At 32.5% G+C, this 18,086-nt stretch overlaps 1 protein-coding gene across 3 annotated transcripts in view; it reads left to right on the top strand.

The window, feature by feature from the left end:
* The window catches only part of LOC137655133 (probable sodium/potassium/calcium exchanger CG1090), a 285,489-nt gene extending 268,880 nt beyond the window's left edge, over positions 1-16,609 (top strand). For all 3 annotated transcript variants that reach the window (XM_068389010.1, XM_068389008.1, XM_068389009.1), the window contains 3 exons: positions 2,101-2,202; positions 3,640-3,771; positions 16,154-16,609. In XM_068389010.1, the coding sequence (XP_068245111.1) occupies positions 2,101-2,202; positions 3,640-3,771; positions 16,154-16,353 (434 nt within the window). In that variant the 3' untranslated portion in view covers positions 16,354-16,609. The remainder of the gene's footprint in view (positions 1-2,100; positions 2,203-3,639; positions 3,772-16,153) is intronic.
* The last annotated feature ends 1,477 nt before the right edge of the window (positions 16,610-18,086 follow it).

Here is an 18,086-nt window from a genome sequence, read left to right as displayed (position 1 = left end):
TCTAATTATCTGAAAATACGTAGCTTACATGAGGAGTTTCTAATTATCTGAAAATACGTAGCTTACAGGAGGAGTTTCTATTAATCTGAAAGTACGTAGCTTACATGAGGAGTTTCTAATTATCTGAAAGTACATAGCTTACAGGAGGAGTTTCTATTAATCTGAAAGTACGTAGCTTACATGAGGAGTTTCTAATTATCTGAAAGTACATAGCTTACAGGAGGAGTTTCTTATTATCTGAAAGTACGTAGCTTACATGAGGAGTTTCTAATTATCTGAAAATACGTAGCTTACATGAGGAGTTTCTAATTATCTGAAAATATGTAGCTTACAGGAGGAGTTTCTAATAGCTGAAAGTACATAGCTTACATAAGGAGTTTCTAATAATCTTAAAGTACATAGCCTACATAAGGAGTTTCTAATTATCTGAAAATTCGTAGCTTACATGAGGAGTCTCTAATAGCTGAAAGTACATAGCTTACATGAGGAGTATCTAATAGCTGAAAGTACATAGCTTACAAGAGGAGTTTCTAATAATCAGAAAGGACATAGCTTACATAAGGAGTATCTAATAGCTGAAAGTACATAGCTTACATGAGGAGTTTCTAATAATCAGAAAGGACATAGCTTACATAAGGAGTATCTAATAGCTGAAAGTACATAGCTTACATGAGGAGTTTCTAATAATCAGAAAGGACATAACTTACATAAGGAGTTTCTAATATTCTAAAAGGACTTTCATAATTTACACAAGTCTTTCTTCATTGTTTATTTTACCTTCTTAATGATATTTTGATATTTTATAGTTTTTATTCAATACTTGCTATGTATTGTTTATTTATTTCGTTATTTCCTCTCCTCACTGAGGTGTTACATCTGTTGGATCCTTTGGGATGTTTTAATCCTGCTTTTTCAACTAGGGTTTGAAGTTAGCTATCAATAATAATAATAATAATGATAATAATAATAATAATAATAATAATAATAATAATAATAATAATAATAATAATGATACTAATAATAGCCTTGTGACCCTTATGTTAAGTTTCTACTCTTCTTGCAGTTGATTTTCACAATTTTGAAAACAATAAAAAAAGTAATCATGGAGCTCTTTATGTGATCAGAATGTTCATACATTAATTAATTTGCAAGTCATATTTTTTATATATCCACTTCAACTTTCATCCCAAGACAAGCTTATGATTCCTATCAGAACCCTGTAATGCAAGTTCAGTCCTAAACACAAATATTAAATGCATGATTTCTGCGGTAAATCATGCTCATTACGACATCACCAGATCATTGTCCTGCTAGGGCAATGTCACTGTCCCTGGCCTCTGCCATTCATGAGCGACCTTAAGCCTTTAATGATTCTATCGAGAGAAATATGCTGGATAATATTTAAGTTACTTTCATAACAGCATGATTTTTTATTTAAGCTCTAATTTGGTGTTCTTTGACACCTTATTCTTATGTTCCTCTTTCCTTAAATTAGACTTAACGTCTTCTGTAAGTCTAAAGTATTAGCTCCAGTTAAGTTTCAAATTCTTCTGTTCATACCTTGATACAGATACACAAAGACAAATGTCTAAACGTACACATAAACGCCAACCCATACACGCACATATATATATACACACACACACACACATATATATATATATATATATATATATATATATATACATATATATGTAAATAGTTTGTTATATAGATAGAGAGATAGATAGATTTTATACATGAAAGTATTTTGTGTGTATATATATATATATATATATATATATATATATATATATATATATATATTATATATGTATATATATGTGTGTGTATATATATATATATATATATATATATATATATATATATATATATATATATATATATATTATAATTCAGTATGTGTATTTTACCTTTACTCTCCATTTTATATTGGCAATGTCAAATATCAGGATTCAACATTTGATACGAAAGAACGTGTCGCAAAGTAACGGAAAAGAAAAGGAAAGGGAAATGTATAATGTTTATTCACGTTCAATTTAACCAACTAAACGTGTAAACCAATAAGATTTATTTATTCATTTTGTCATTTTCTTTCAGGTTTCACCCTGGGCATACCCGACACAGTCATGGGTCTTACATTAATCGCAGTTGGAGTGTCTGTTCCAGACGCGCTTTCGTCTTTATGCGTTGCTAAACAAGGCAAGTGGTTCGTCATTTTGATTAGAATTCACCAAAAAAAAAAAAAAAAAAAAAAAAAAAAAAACAATTATAGATATATTCCTATACGTCATGTTTTTATGTCGAACAGGTTGACTTGATTCTCTCTGCATTGTTTGTTGTATGACAGATCTATTTTAATGTTGTTGCTGATGTTAAGGTATTTTATACATATTTTTTTGTTTTTAGATTGTTTCTTATATAGTATATTTATTTCCTTATTTCCATTCCTCACTGGGGGTTGGAGCCCTTTGGCTTATAGTATCCTGCTTGTTCCAACTAGGGCTTTAGCTTAGCTGATAATAATAATAATGATAATAATAATGATAATGATAATAATAATAATAATGATAATAATAATAATAATAATAATAATAATAATAATAATAAACGTGAATTTTATTTGTTCCATAAGAAATTAAAAAAAACAGAATTTAAGCAAAAATTCTCAATTTACGAGAAGAAAGAGAACTATAAAAGTTATTGGTTAAATAGGAAAAATGAAAAAAACAGAAGTATGAACAATGATTGTGGGAGATCATATTACTGTTTAGGTATTGAAGAAAAAGGGCTGTTCATTGACAAACCTGGAACTCGTGCCAAATTCAATAATAAAAATAAAAAAAAGCACAAAGTGCAGACCTCCACCACGGCAGCTTTTTTCTCGAAACCAGCTACCTTTTCCCAGAATCAATTTAGACCGTAGGTGTATTTGAAGTCTGTGACAACCATGTGTGAACTTGGAGCTGTGGTCACTTCCACGTCTCGACATAACAATTAATTCCTGAAGGTTTCAGTACTCTATGAGTAGAATTGTGGACAGGAAATTGTTCTTAAACAAAGAGACAAACGGAAAAATAGAGGCGAAAACATAACCTCGTCCTAACTTCGTTGGTGGAGGTAACAATATGGTAATTGAGATAATAGAAAGAAGTCTTTGTCTGACAAGAAAGACTAAACTGAAAAATAGCTACCAGTGAATGCATGAGTCTCAGTGGTACAATAGTTGCTTGAAAGATACAAAATAAATAATTAAAATTCAAAATAAAAGGTTTCTTGTATCTAATTTAAATGATACACCTGGAGCGGATGAAGACCTTGATGTGCTCATGAGAGAATTCAGTGTGTTTGAAATCGAGGCTATCATGAGAAAACTCAGGAGATGGAAAACCCCTGGTTACGATGGAATAACTGCTGAGATGATACTGGCTGAAAATATAGTGACTCACATAATAGCCTAGCCTAGCCTAGCCAAGCCTAGCCTAGCTTAGCCAAGCCAAGCCAAGCCTAGCTTAACTTAGCTTAGGTTAGCCAAGCCTAACCTAACCTAACCTAACCTAATTAAATTAGTATGTTATGAGTTACCATCATCAAACAGTCATCTCCATTGAGGTAAAGTAATGATTTCCACTGTTGCAGGTTTTGGAGACATGGCAGTGAGCAACGCCATTGGCAGTAATGTCTTCGACATCTTGCTGTGTTTAGGGCTTCCTTGGTTCCTCAAGACAGCTGTAGTTTACCCCGGAACCACCGTCCCTGTGGAAAGCAGAGGTATTGTATTTTTTGTAAAGATTAACTTCTTTCATGATGCCATTAATTTTTCATTTTAAATATATTAAATTTCTTTTCAAAGATTTGCCGGAGGACACAGTGTAATTCAATTAAGCATCTGTTTACTTGTGGAGGAGAAGTCAATCTTATTCAGTGTATAAATTACGAAAACTTTGCTCTGAATTGAAGATGGAAAGTGGTCATTAATCTTAAAAAAGATTCTTTCCTATGTTAAAAACTCGTGACTATAGTTTTTTCATGTTTTTTTTTTTAATTGAGTAATGAAAGGTAATTAAATTTTCATTAGCATTTAAGCATTATTTTTGGTGAATTCTTGATTCACTCTTTTTCTTCTAAAGTTAATGGAAGCAAAAAGAAAAAAACTTTCAGTAGACGGTGTATTATTCTTTCTGTATGGTGACAAATATTTCAATCAATGGCCTTACTTAGACTAAAGAAAATAAAGGGGCTATCATATTCACTAAACAGTTGATACCACAGTGTACTAACATTTAACATAGTTAACTTTCATTTTTGGGCTCAAGCCATGTCGTCCTGATGGAAGGTTCCTGTAGGCAGCTTTCTCAGGGATATTTAGCTACAGAACAAGCTAAATATCCCTTAGAAAGCTGCCTAAAGGAACCTTCCATTAGGACGACATGGCCATCTCACACAAAAATAGATTTTTCGCTTTGCTTCAAAATCGGTTTTTTTTTTTTTCCATACGATTAACCATTTAGGCTGGTTTCTTATCCCCCCCCCCCCCCTTCGAATTATGTTCTCTGATTGAACACTAAATGAAAAATGTATAAATTAGTATCTTATCTTTTTTTCTCTGAAGTTATTCGTTTAGTGTGAGGAGACGATTTGCCATAAATAACTGTGTTTATGTATTAGCAAGTAATAGAGTTTGATGCGCTGTACTACGAGTATAACTATATTCATACTCGAACTTAGAAATGGTTACATAGAACCAAATACGTTCGGATTCCATATTTTATTTTTCTAATAATAACCATTAAATTGTTTGTCATCATCAGATCATCCAGTAACAAAGGAAACAAACATTACTTGCCACCATTTACACTAAAGTATTGAAACGTCAAAATTGAGTGTCTCGTTCATTCTCTTATGTATTATCTTCTTGCAGTTTTCGACAGGTATTATTGTATGTAAATAAAGTGTAATAAGTTGAACATTTACCTCAGAAAGAAAATGTCTTATTCTGTTGAAGGCACGGAAATGATAACTGAGAATTTCTCTGTTATGCTTACACACATTAATGCTCTCGTACCTGTACTTTTATCAGGGATAGATTATTTCAGCTTTTATCAATGATAAACGAAATGTAAAATCATTTATATCAACCTAGATTAAAAGACTTATCACCCTCAATCCACCTGAAAACAGTTTGTACAGAGTAACAAGAGGAGAAAACAAGTAGAACAGAGTAGCCATCAGTGCAAGTGGTGTGTTAGAGTGGGATAACTGGAACAAACTAGCAGGGTTTAAACTTTCAAAGTAATTACCTTAGTTTGAGGTAATTTGCATGGTTTCAAGGTAGTTCTAAGGTAATTTCGTTTTTACTAGCTTACAATTTAAGAAAATTGGAAAAGGTTTTAAGGTAATCTAAGGTAAAAAGCAGCAGCATTTAATGTAATGGCCACATTTAAACCCTGCAAACAAATTGAAGGACAGTCACCAGATGTGTGTGGTGAGCTTGGTTACCTTATACTAATATCTATCAGTCAAGATCTGAATGATTATTACAGTTAGTGATAAAAAGTAAAGCAGTGCTTCATACTCAACACTTGGAAGTAAGCAAACTACTGTATGGTTTCATTGCATCTGCAAAAAAATGATTATTTAGAAAAGAAAAATTATCAAATGTAATGTTTACAACACAGTGAATCTAAAAGGGGCCAATGGAAAAGGTTACTGGCATCACTCCAATTGGATAGATTCTTTGAGGTTTTGTAATCTCAATCAGATGGAAAATGAACAGTCACTTATATAAGTTGGTGGATGTCTGCGTCTTTGAGAGAGAGATTTCCATTTCACCCCTTTCTGGACGACAGGTGTCTGGGAGCGCGAAATAGGTAGTTTATTATTTGATCGGTTTCGCGCTCCTAGTAACCTGTCGTCCAGAGAGCGGTGAAATGGTAATCTCTCCCAAATACCTGGACATCCATCAACGTATATGAGTGACTGAACATGGTGGACTTGTTTAACCACAAGATACCTATGGAGTAGTTTAGCCATGTTAATTGGTCTTGTTAACAGTGTCTCCCATTCAGTTAATAACAGAGGAAAAATGAAATCACTGGAAGTTGAAGTAAAATACATACGTATTGAGCATTAGCTCTGCTTAATATTGATTCAGCATAAAATGCAATTAACTGAAATCTGTTTGACTTCTTATTTTCTCAGAAACATATCCAGCCGATGTCGTCAGTGTCTCATCATAACATAAGCAAGTCTTATTACGCCACGACAGTGGCAGCAAAGGATGCTCAGATACAGATGAGAATATCATTTGGATTAAGATATTTATGACTTTTTCCTATGAGACTTGACCAACTTAGGTTCACTGAATTCATAAGTCTGGTTCTTTTTGGAATGATATTAGAATTATTTCGTCTACATCAAGAAATACTTCATTTATATAAGAGACTTTGCATGACAAGTCCCAGATGAGCGAGTACCTTTTTATTACATTGGGTCATCAAGCCATTTCCCTTAACAAGGAATGGCTTCAGAGAACAACACAAGTTATTGCCACATTCATCCTATAACTGCTGAATTGTGGATAAACCTTTTGTGCAGGAAAACTTCCAAAAAATTGGTCCCTTCATATATTTACGCAAACGCCTCATTAATAGGGTGTTAAATCCCCTGACAGACATTGCGTCATTCAACCCTATATTGCACGCACTCAGAGCCCTTCCATTCCAATGAGCTTTTATCTCCATCAAACCATCCCAAGTCTATCCTGTCATACTGCCCCTTCGCAATTCTGAATAAAACAACTTTTTCTCTAACTTATTCTCATCCATTCTCTCTCCTTGACCGAACCGCTTCCAAGTAATCCGATTCATCTATACACTCTCTTTGACCGAACTGCCTCCATGTAATCTGATTCATCCATTCTCTCTCCTTGACCGAACTGCCTCCAAATAATCTGATTCATCCATTCTCTCTCCTTGACCAAACTGCCTCCATGTAATCTGATTCATCCATTTTCTCTCCATGACCGAACCGTATCCAAGTAGTCCGAGTCATCATTCTCTCTCCTTGACCAAACTGCCTCCAAGTAATCTGATTCACCTATTCGCTCTCCTTGACCAAACTGCCTCCCAAGTAATCTGATTCATCCATTCTCTCTCCTTGACCGAATTGCTTCTAAATAACCCAATTCATCCATTCTCTCTCCTTGACCAAACCGCCTCCAAGTAATCGGATTCATCCATTTTCTCTCCATGACAGAACCGTGTCCAAGTAATCCGAGTCATCCATTCTCTCTCCTTGACCAAACCGCCTCCAAGTAATCCTATTCATCCATTCTCTCTCCTTGACCAAACCGCCTCCAAGTAATCCGATTCATCCATTCTCTCTCCTTGACCAAACCGCCTCCAAGTAATCCGATTCATCCATTTTCTATTCTTTACCGAACTCTCCAAGTAATCTAATTCATGTATTCTCTCTCATTGACCGAACCACCTCCAAGTAATCCGATTCCTCCATTCACTTATCCTAACATTTCAACCACCTCCAAATAACCTCATATTTCTCTCTCTATCAATTCTTCTTACACACATATACTAAACATACAATTCATCACAATTGCTGCAACACTTTTTCATCCATTTGAATTAAACTTAAGTACTTCACTTCATAGGGAAAGGTTGGTTTATCAATCCCTTCTTGAGTTGCGCCATAGCTTAGACAAATTAAGACTCTTACTAAGATTTTATGCACGTTAAACTACCTTCTTTTTTATTCTTCTATTAAATGACTCACTTCGTGTCTCATCTTGCCATTATCTGTTATATATACACCGCAGTGCTTTTACAAATCAATTACTTTTATTCTTCTTCCATCCATCCTAGCATTCATTACTCCATTTTATTGATTTCCATATACTCTAATTACCATACTGTTAATTCCATTTTCTTTCAACATCCTCTTCTTGCGGCCACTCTTATTTGCTCACTATTTTTTGCAATTTCTCTTTACTGTCCCCAATCAGCTGAGCATCATCTGTAAACATCAACCGTTCCTTACCTCATTCCCAACTCATTTTCTTATCCCACACCTCTGTGCCAACATCCAGACCTTTCCTGAACCTCTGGCTTCACTCCATCTGTAATGATTTTGAACAGCCACAGAGAAATTACTCACCCTCGTCCCACGCTCACTTTAATACCAAATCAGTCATTCTACTACCGACATACTCTTACACGTATCGACTTCTCCATCATAAAAAAAAAAATAGAAAATTACAATTCCTCTCAACTACTTCCAATCCATATCATTTTTGATAATCTCTACTTTATTTCCCTATCGATTCCGTCTTAAGATTTTTCTAAGTACATGTATGGCAAAAATGAATTTTTACCTTTCCTTTCAAACATTTTCCATAACTGTTTCATAACAAACAATTGATCCTCCCATCATCTTCCTTGTCTAAACCCACAACGCTCGTACCCATACGTACTTTCTCAAATAAAATCCTACCTGGTATAATAAGTAATGATATGTCCCAATAATTTTAATTGCCTGATCACTTTAACATTAATACAACCGAACCCTTATTCCTCTTATCTATTCATTTGGGACCTTTCCCTTAGCCAAGTATACCTTACTAACCTTAGTCAGCCACCATGCGAGAGTATCTCACTATTAATCTCATCCATTCCATTGGTTTTCTTTTGTCCAACTTCTTGATAGCCTTTCTTACATCCTTTGACAGTCATTTCCACAAGCATTCCCACCCTTACACTAATACACTAATCCTTTCAATTCTTGCATCATTCTCCTCTGGCTCTCTTCTATCGCCCACATTCAAACAAACCTTCAAATTACTAATTCTACCGTCAGATGACTGTACTTACATCTGATAGCATTTTTCTACTTGCAACTTTATTCTGAGATCTATTTACTGATTAACAATCTTTTTCGCTGCATTTTACTTCTAGGTAAAGGAACCTTTTTTTCTCTCTGAATCTTTCCTTCACTTCCCCTGCTATCTTTTATTACTAAGGATTCGCCTCTCTCACTTCATCCTTGACTACGTTATCCACCCTCTTTTATCCTGGCACCTCATCAATTTAATCACGCAAATGCTTCTTAAATAGTTTCCTTCATTCCTTCACTTGAACCGTTTTATCTATTTCTTCTGGCAATGACTATTTTCATTCCTTTTTTAACCTCTTATACTTACATATAATAATCCCTCTTAATTTCCATTTCCTGATTATGGCAAGGAAAACCTCTGCAAAAATGTCCCTAAGTTCATTTATTTTCTTCTTAATTTTTTTTATTTCCTTATTTAACTAATTTTCCATTAGGTATAGATACATTTATTTCACATCCTTCATCTATTTTCATATATAATCTTTTTACTTCCTTGTTTAACTAATTTTTTCATTAGGTATAGACACATTTTTTTCACATCCTTCATCTATTTTCTTCTTATATAATCTTTTTACTTCCTTATTTAACTAATTTTTTCATTAGGTATAGACACATTTTTTTCACATCCTTCATCTATTTTCTTCTTATATAATCCTTTTACTTCCTTATCTAACTAATTTTTCATTAGGTATAAACACATTTTCACATCCTTCATCTATTTTCTTCTTATATAATCCTTTTACTTCCTTATCTAACTAATTTTTCATTAGGTATAGACACATTTTCACATCCTTCATCTATTTTCTTCTTATATAATCCTTTTAATTCCTTATTTAACTAATTTTTCATTAGGTATAGACACATTTTCACATCCTTCATCTATTTTCCTCTTATATAATCCTTTTACTTCCTTATTTAACTAATTTTTCATTAGGTATAGACACATTTTTCACATCCTTCATCTATTTTCTTCTTATATAATCCTTTTACTTCCTTATTCAACTGATTTTTCATTAGGTATAGATACATTTTTCACATCCTTCATCTATTTTCTTATATAATCTTTTTACTTCCTTATTTAACTAATTTTTCATTAGGTATAGACACATTTTTCACATCCTTCATCTATTTTCTTCTTATATAATCTTTTTACTTCCTTATTTAACTAATTTTTTCATTAGGTATAGACACATTTTTTTCACATCCATCATCTATTTTCTTCTTATATAATCTTTTTACTTCCTTATTTAACTAATTTTTCCTTAGATTTAAGACACATTTTTTCACATCCTTCTCCAACTCATATCTCTCTTGGCTTTAGTCTCAACCAAATAATGTTAGATGTACAGTACATGCGGCCACTCTTCTTGACACTTTTGCAAGCATTAGCTTACCCTTATATATTATTCTGTACTAATGAATAGTCAGGCAAACTTTTCCTAACCACACAAGTCCACATGTATGTATCTTTATATATATATATATATATATATATATATATATATATATATATATATATATATATACATATGTGTGTGTGTGTGTGTGTATTTATACTGTATGTATAAATATATATAGACATATATGTGTATTTATGTATATATATAATATATATATATATGCATGTGTGTATATATAACGCATATACGTGCATGTACGCTTGTATATATATATATATATATATATATGTGTGTGTGTGTGTGTGTGTGCGTATACTGTATGTATGAATATATATAGACATATATATATATATGTATATGTGTGTATATATATGCATGTGTGTATGTATAACGCATATACGTGCATGTATGCTTGTATGTATATATATATATATATATATATATATATATATATATATATATATATATATGGGTGTGGGTGTGTGAAAGCATTTTGCTTATGTAGTGCTAAAATTGTTGAATTAATACTTTCTCCACTGCTTCATATTCTTTATAAATTGGTTTGTCGACAGGAGATCATCAGATCATCGCAGAAGAATATATACATCACATATTGTAACTGTTCAAACAGAATAAAAATTGAAAAAAAAATTACTAGAACAGTATTAACAAACTGCATTCTCACATATGCATGTCTAGTCAATAGATATTACTATTTTTTTTATATTTTATAATAATAAATATCCTTCAAAGACAGCAGTCCTTTCGTGCCTGAAATATTCGTGTTTACCATTTTGCAATATGACGAAACATGGTAATCATTGTGACATTCCTTTCAATTTCAAAATATTTATAATTTAGAAATATACTTCCCCAAAACGTATGCTGGAAACCAGCTCTGTTAAACCCTTTTTTTTTTTTTTTTTTTTTTTTTTTTTTTTTTTTTTTTTTTTTTTGCATGGCACGTTTTACCACAGACAATATCGTTATTAGCCCTCTACCGCTTTCCTTTCCTCACTGGGCTATTTTCCCTGTTGGAGCCTCTGGGCTTATAGCACCCTTCTTTTCCAATTAGGGTTTGTTACTTAGCAAGTAATGATAATAATAATAATAATAATAATAATAATAATAATGATAAAACAAATTTTGAATGGCCCAGATGAAATTAGTTGAACAAAATCTTCGAAGCAAATCAAGGATATGCCCTTGGCATCATGGCTCGTTCTGTGCAGAATATTTTTTATATTTTTCAATTTTTACCCGATGACTCGTAGACTAATCTAATTATAGATCTTGAATAACTAACCTAAGCTTCAAAACTCGCTTTCATTGCTGTTCACATGACGAAGGTAATATATCACGTATTGATTGTTCAATTTAAAGCCCTTCTCTCCAGAGTAGGACACGTTCTTTATATCTGAAAGTATTATAAATCATTGTCAATCTGTAGGAAAAGTGGAATTAGTCATAATGAACAACACCAATACGTATTATTATAAATATTCTTTGTAGGTTTCTTATGATGATGTTAGATTTTATAAAGATGATTACAATCATAAAGTTATAATAAATAATTGCATTTAATAGGATAAGGAAGCGAGTAAATATAATTACTTTTTAATTATTAAACTAAACGAAAATATTCTTAATTTTGAATTTCTTTATTTTACTGCACAGAGTCCGTACCTGGCCAGAGGAACTAAGCAATTGAATAAAAACGAATAATCGAAAGGCATATGGAAAATGAATAAGAAATAGAGATTTATTATTCAATTTGAACGAAATATTATACAAGAGGGGAATTCATTCGATAGAAATATAATTTTCGAAAAGCCTCTCTCAACAGCCAACTGAAATTTTCACTCTGGTCCTTTCTGATATAAAATTGTCACTTAATTTCTTAGGCTATTCCTTTAAACAAAGTCTTTTTATAAGAACTTCATGGCTAAATTCATGGGGTCTTTCTCTACTTAGCTTAATTACAGTTAGCTGTAGTAAGGGATTATAAAAGGAGGTAGATAATAACAATGATTTAATGGTTAGGGAATTATACATATATATATATATATATATATATATATATATATATATATATATATGTGTGTATGTGTGTGTGTCTGTGTGTGTGTGTATATATATATACATATATATGTTTATCTAAGCATAATTTATATACATATATGATGTATATACAACATATATATGCAGTATATATATATATATATATATATATATATATATATATGAATATGTATATATATATATATATATATATATATATATATTTATATATATATGTATTAAATGTATATGTATGTATATATAAAATATAATATATATATAGTATATATGTATATATATATATATATATATATATATATATATATACATACATATATATAGTACTAAAACACTTGCTGCATCAATTATTTTAAGACAATAATTTCTAGTTTTCTGTATCTTCTTTTCTTCAGAGCTAGAAATTTTTTAAGGAAAGGCAGATTTCATTACAGTGCCACTCCATTTATTCCATTTTCACCGACAGCTGATTTTATCCATGGTCTTTTCATTATGCATTATTCATTAAAAACAACCGTATATATGGCACCTACAGTAAATTCAAACGTTACTAATCTCCAATTGCCGTTTTTTTTTTTTTTTTTTTTTTTTTTTTTTTTTTTTTTTTTTTTTTTTTTTTTTTCTCAAGCTCGAAACTCCGTAGGAAAAGTCGAACATTGCAATCATGTTATACATCAATTCCGCGGAAGTCTGTTGCTGCCATTAGCTTGTGGCTTTCATCTGGATCGTGTTGGCTGAACAATGAAAGTCAAGCCTAATTATTGAGGAAGTAAGCTCGGGTGTCATATGTATATCCGCGTTTGATATATAATATATATATATATATATATATATATATATATATATATATATATATATATATATATATATATATAAATTCATATATTTATATATATATATATATATATATATATATATATATATGTTACGGTCATTTTGAGGAATTGGTCATTTTGCAAACTGCCCGGTCATTTTGGAAAATGACCAAAATATCTGTCAGTATGCAAAATGCCTAAATAATTGTGGTCATTTTGGAAAATGACCAGAAGTTTGGTCATTTTGCAAAATGACCATTAGTATCGTTGGTCATTTTGTAAAGTTACCCCAATAGCTGCTGGTCATTATGCAAAAATAAACAAATAGTAACTTAAAATTTATTAGGAAAAGTCTAAGTATTAATAAAGGTGTGCGTTTTATTTATTCAACATTAAAGACTGCTATTGGAGATTAGAGATAATTATTAGACAAAGAAGGGTTTCTAAAAAATGTTTTTAGCACAGGTAAAGCAATTTTTAGTTCAGTATGAGACCATCATACTTAAGCTTCTAGATAATTCCTTTAGCTTTTTACGTAAATTAAATATTGTTTTTTTTTCTAGTAGCTTCCCACTTGTTTTAATTAACGTCATTACCTTCTGCTCTAATCCTTATTCATTGCTAACTGTTTTGCAGTGCTTTTTCCAGTGTATGAAGTTGAGTCCCAAGAAAACTCAAAGTATGATTGTAATTAGGTCAAGGACTGTTTCTCCTCAACATCTGGATCACAGCACTGATATGGTTGCTTCAACTTTGACTCTTTTAAAGTATTAGGTGTAATTCTTGACAGCACATTTACTTTGTAGGACTACATTAAGTCTTGCTCTTCTTCAATTACCAAAAAAATGTTAGAACATTGAAAGAACTAAAACTGAACTTGAAAATTATTTTAACATTTATCAAAATTAGCATTATCTGACTTGTTTGAACAGAAGTTGCTGCATTTACATCTGCTGTTGCACAATACTTCGTTTTTGAAGCATTTACAGCGTCTGCTCTGACATTACTGGGTGCAGCTACACTTACTGTTCCCCTGGCCATGTCCCATCGAGTCTGCAATAGCTACCTCTTGCAGACTGACTTCGCGATCTTTTATTACCTCTTCGAGTGACATAAATTTTTCAGCACATAAAGTAAACTGATTCCGTCTGTGCACCTGTGCACCATGTTTTGTCCCTAGTTTGTAAGTTCCACCTCCCATTGTCTCAGTTATAATTGCCTTTGTATTAGCAAACTCCGCTCGTCCACGGTCAACAAGTGGAATAGGAACCATGACAGTGTCCCCTGCAAATTCTGGCTTGAAACGCTGTACTGATTTATCCTCCATTTTTTTAGCTTGCTTCTCTTGTATTTTCGATTCCCTTCGTTCAGCCTGAATGCTACGATTTCTTTTGCATAGGCAACAGAACACAGGGTCATCAACATTGTCATTTACAGTTGAACAACACTGACCAGAAGGATGACATGGAATGTTTTGACCACACGAGTTGCAATTTATGGCACAACTTTCAGCACTTCTCCCCCTGTTCTACATTTTGATCTTCTTCATTAACAAAACACAGAGCTTCTGCAAGCTGCTCCTCTGTCTCCATGCCTTCCATTATTTCTTCTGGTATGTTGACAGCAGAAATACCAAGATGAGCCTTTTCTCTGTACATGGCTTCATAAGGTGTCCTGCCAATTCCAGAATGGAAGCGCGTGTTTTTCTGCCACTGAACAAAGCGCAGTCCATTTGACCATTGTGTAGTGTTGTTATCTTTCATCCAGCAAGCGAGTATTGCTTCAGCATCTCTGTTTGCTCGTTCCACGGAACCCTGTGATTGAGAATATCTTGGTTTCCCATGAACTAGCTTACATTCTGGCCACATAGCCAGAACTTCCTTGATTACCTTATTTGAAAATTCTCTCCCATTGTCAGATTGAAGAATATGAGGGGCTCCTTTATCACAGAAAATGTCAACCAGGTGAAAAGCTACCTCCTTGGCAGTATTAGTCTGTAGGGCTCGAAGGCATATCATCTTGGTCAAGTAATCCTGATAATTGAAAATGAAACGGTACTTCCCATCTGGTTGAATCTGCATATCAATCCTGCTTAGTCTTCGTAGGATTAGATTGTTTAGGTTCATTCAGGCGACTAATTACTCGTTCGTTTTCTTCCCGGGTAAATAAACTAGAACTATTTGTAGCTTGCTTTTCTTCAGACTCTAGAAGTTTTGTTTGGAAAATAATTTTCTTACTTTCCATTGTGAAGCTTTTCAGTGTACAATATACTTGCAACAAATGAGTGATGAGAGGAGCACGAATATTTCCTTCCTCGGCCGAACCTCCGTAGGAACTAACTGACACTTAGACTTTTTCTAATAAATTTTAAGTTACTATTTGTTTATTTTTGCATAATGACCAGCAGCTATTGGGGTAACTTTACAAAATGACAAACGATACTAATAGTCATTTTGCAAATTGACCAAACATATGGTCATTTTCCAAAATAACCACAATTATTTGGGCATTTTGCATACTGACAGATATTTTGGTCATTTTCCAAAATAACCACAATTATTTGGGCATTTTGCATACTGACAGATATTTTGGTCATTTTCCAAGATGACCGGGCAGTTTGCAAAATGACCAATTCCTCAAAATGACCGTAACATATATATACATATATATGTGTGTGTGCGTGTGTATGTATGTATATATGTGTGTTTTATATATATATATATATATATATATATATATATATATATATATATATGTGTGTGTGTGTGTGTGTTCGTGTGCATATATATGTATATATATATATGTGTGTGCATATATATATATATATACATATATTATGAGAGAGAGAGAGAGAGAGAGAGATAAAAAAAGGTGTTTATATATACAGTATATAGTCCATTTACGTCAAAGGTTATTTCTATACACTATGATAATCTTCTTATTTCATTTCAGGCCTTACCTACTCGACAGTGTCTCTGTTTGCCACCGTCGTGTTCCTGATCGGCTCGACGCACCTGAACGGATGGAAACTGGACAAGAAATTGGGTGTCGTACTAATGGTTTGGTATCTCATTTTTATGCTCTTTGCCAGTCTCTACGAGCTGAACGTTTTCGGTTACCTGAATCCCCCAGAATGTCCCAGCAATTATTAAAACTGCGTTGCATGACTGCTTCAAGTCAAAAGTGCGAGATGAATTAAGAGGAGAATTGTTTCGTAATTGGGTCTTTAAAGATGGAGGAAGAAAAGGGCCGGTACGGTAATTTGAGAAAGCGTCTCTGTGTGGGAGGCCATGAGGCAAACGCTAGCCCAACGTGTGACTGTAGTGAATCAAGCTTTACTGCTGGCCAATAGGTATTTTCGAAGAGCTAACCCTCATTTCCTTAATAGAATTTGAATTCAGAACATGACGCGCATATATATATATATATATATATATATATATATATATATATATATATATATATAGGCCTATATATATATATAATATATATACATATATATGTATATATATGTATATATATATATAAATATATGTGTATATATATATATATATATAAATATATATATAGATTATATATACATATATATGTATATTCATATATATATATATATATATATATATATATATATATATATATATATCAATAATGTAGTTGTTATTGCCAATAACAGATGTATCTGCAGGAAGACATAATCAAAAGTCATTTCTTTTGCTAGAGGTTAGGGCTTAGAATAAGCGAAGGCGCGCGCTCTGTTTGCAAGGATCTGCGTTTAGTAGCAGTAGACCGAGGTGTAGCCAATAAACTCGATTTAGGGAAACCATTCATTCCAGTTACTCATTTGACCAAAGAATACAAAATTCAAACGAAAGTAGACGACCAGTGGCCTGGCAAACGAGACGTGTCTTTGGTACAAGATTCTAAAAAAAAGAAAAAAAAAAGTTGCAGAAGATTGTTATGTTTGCCTTTACACAGTGACATTGACTTTACTTTTGATATACAGTAAGCAATAGATTTTTCTAACATTAGTATGTATACCTCAAGCGTAAGGAATATATGTTATATATATTATATGCGTGTGTTTCACACGCATGTGAAGTATATCATATATGCATAAATAAATATAATGGCCCTTTGTGCGCATGGAATTCGGATAGAGATAACGTCAGAACTAAACGGTTTGTTATCCCGCAGTACATTGAAGGATAACCGCCATATTTGATTATTTTACATCAGTTATATTGGCAAATTGCATTACCAAAAGGATAACAATTACATAACAGTGTTACCTCGTCTGAGAGATTTTATCCCTGAAACTTGTTTAGATGATAAGTGCCAACTGAAACCACGCCTGAGTCGATGTTCAGAAGTACCTGAAGTTAGATCGATTTCCCCCAAGTGATGTTAAGTCTATCTGGTCGATTGCTAGTAAGTTTATATCAGAACGCCCATTTGAGACAGACAGGTTTGAAGATTGTTGATTGTCGTAGAAATTTTAAAAGAACTTAGAATGGGAGTTTTGGGATTTGATTATGGCATGTTTGGGAAAAAGATTATTCCATACGGTAAAGTAATGGTTTTATCCTGCTCCTCAGAGCTCAATGGTGCTTCAGAAGCATAAAAAAAAAAAGATTTTTCACTCGTCTTCCTTAAAATAAGCTTTAGAAATCAAAGGCTCTTAAAACCAACTCCGTAACGCTAACCAAGATAGTTACTGTTAAGCACACAGCAAAAAACTCATGTTTTTAGGAATGTGGGTTTTATCAAATAGGCCTACACTACTCATGTGTCATTGGCGACATATCAAAATAAAAACTTTTCTTTTTATTAGATGGAATTCCAACCACTTATACTTAAATATGCCTGGAACAGAATAGACCTAAAT

Source organism: Palaemon carinicauda, chromosome 16, assembly GCF_036898095.1.
Source record: "Palaemon carinicauda isolate YSFRI2023 chromosome 16, ASM3689809v2, whole genome shotgun sequence".
In the NCBI taxonomy this organism is placed as follows: Eukaryota; Metazoa; Arthropoda; class Malacostraca; order Decapoda; family Palaemonidae; genus Palaemon; species Palaemon carinicauda.
This window is presented reverse-complemented; position numbering and strand designations above follow the sequence as displayed.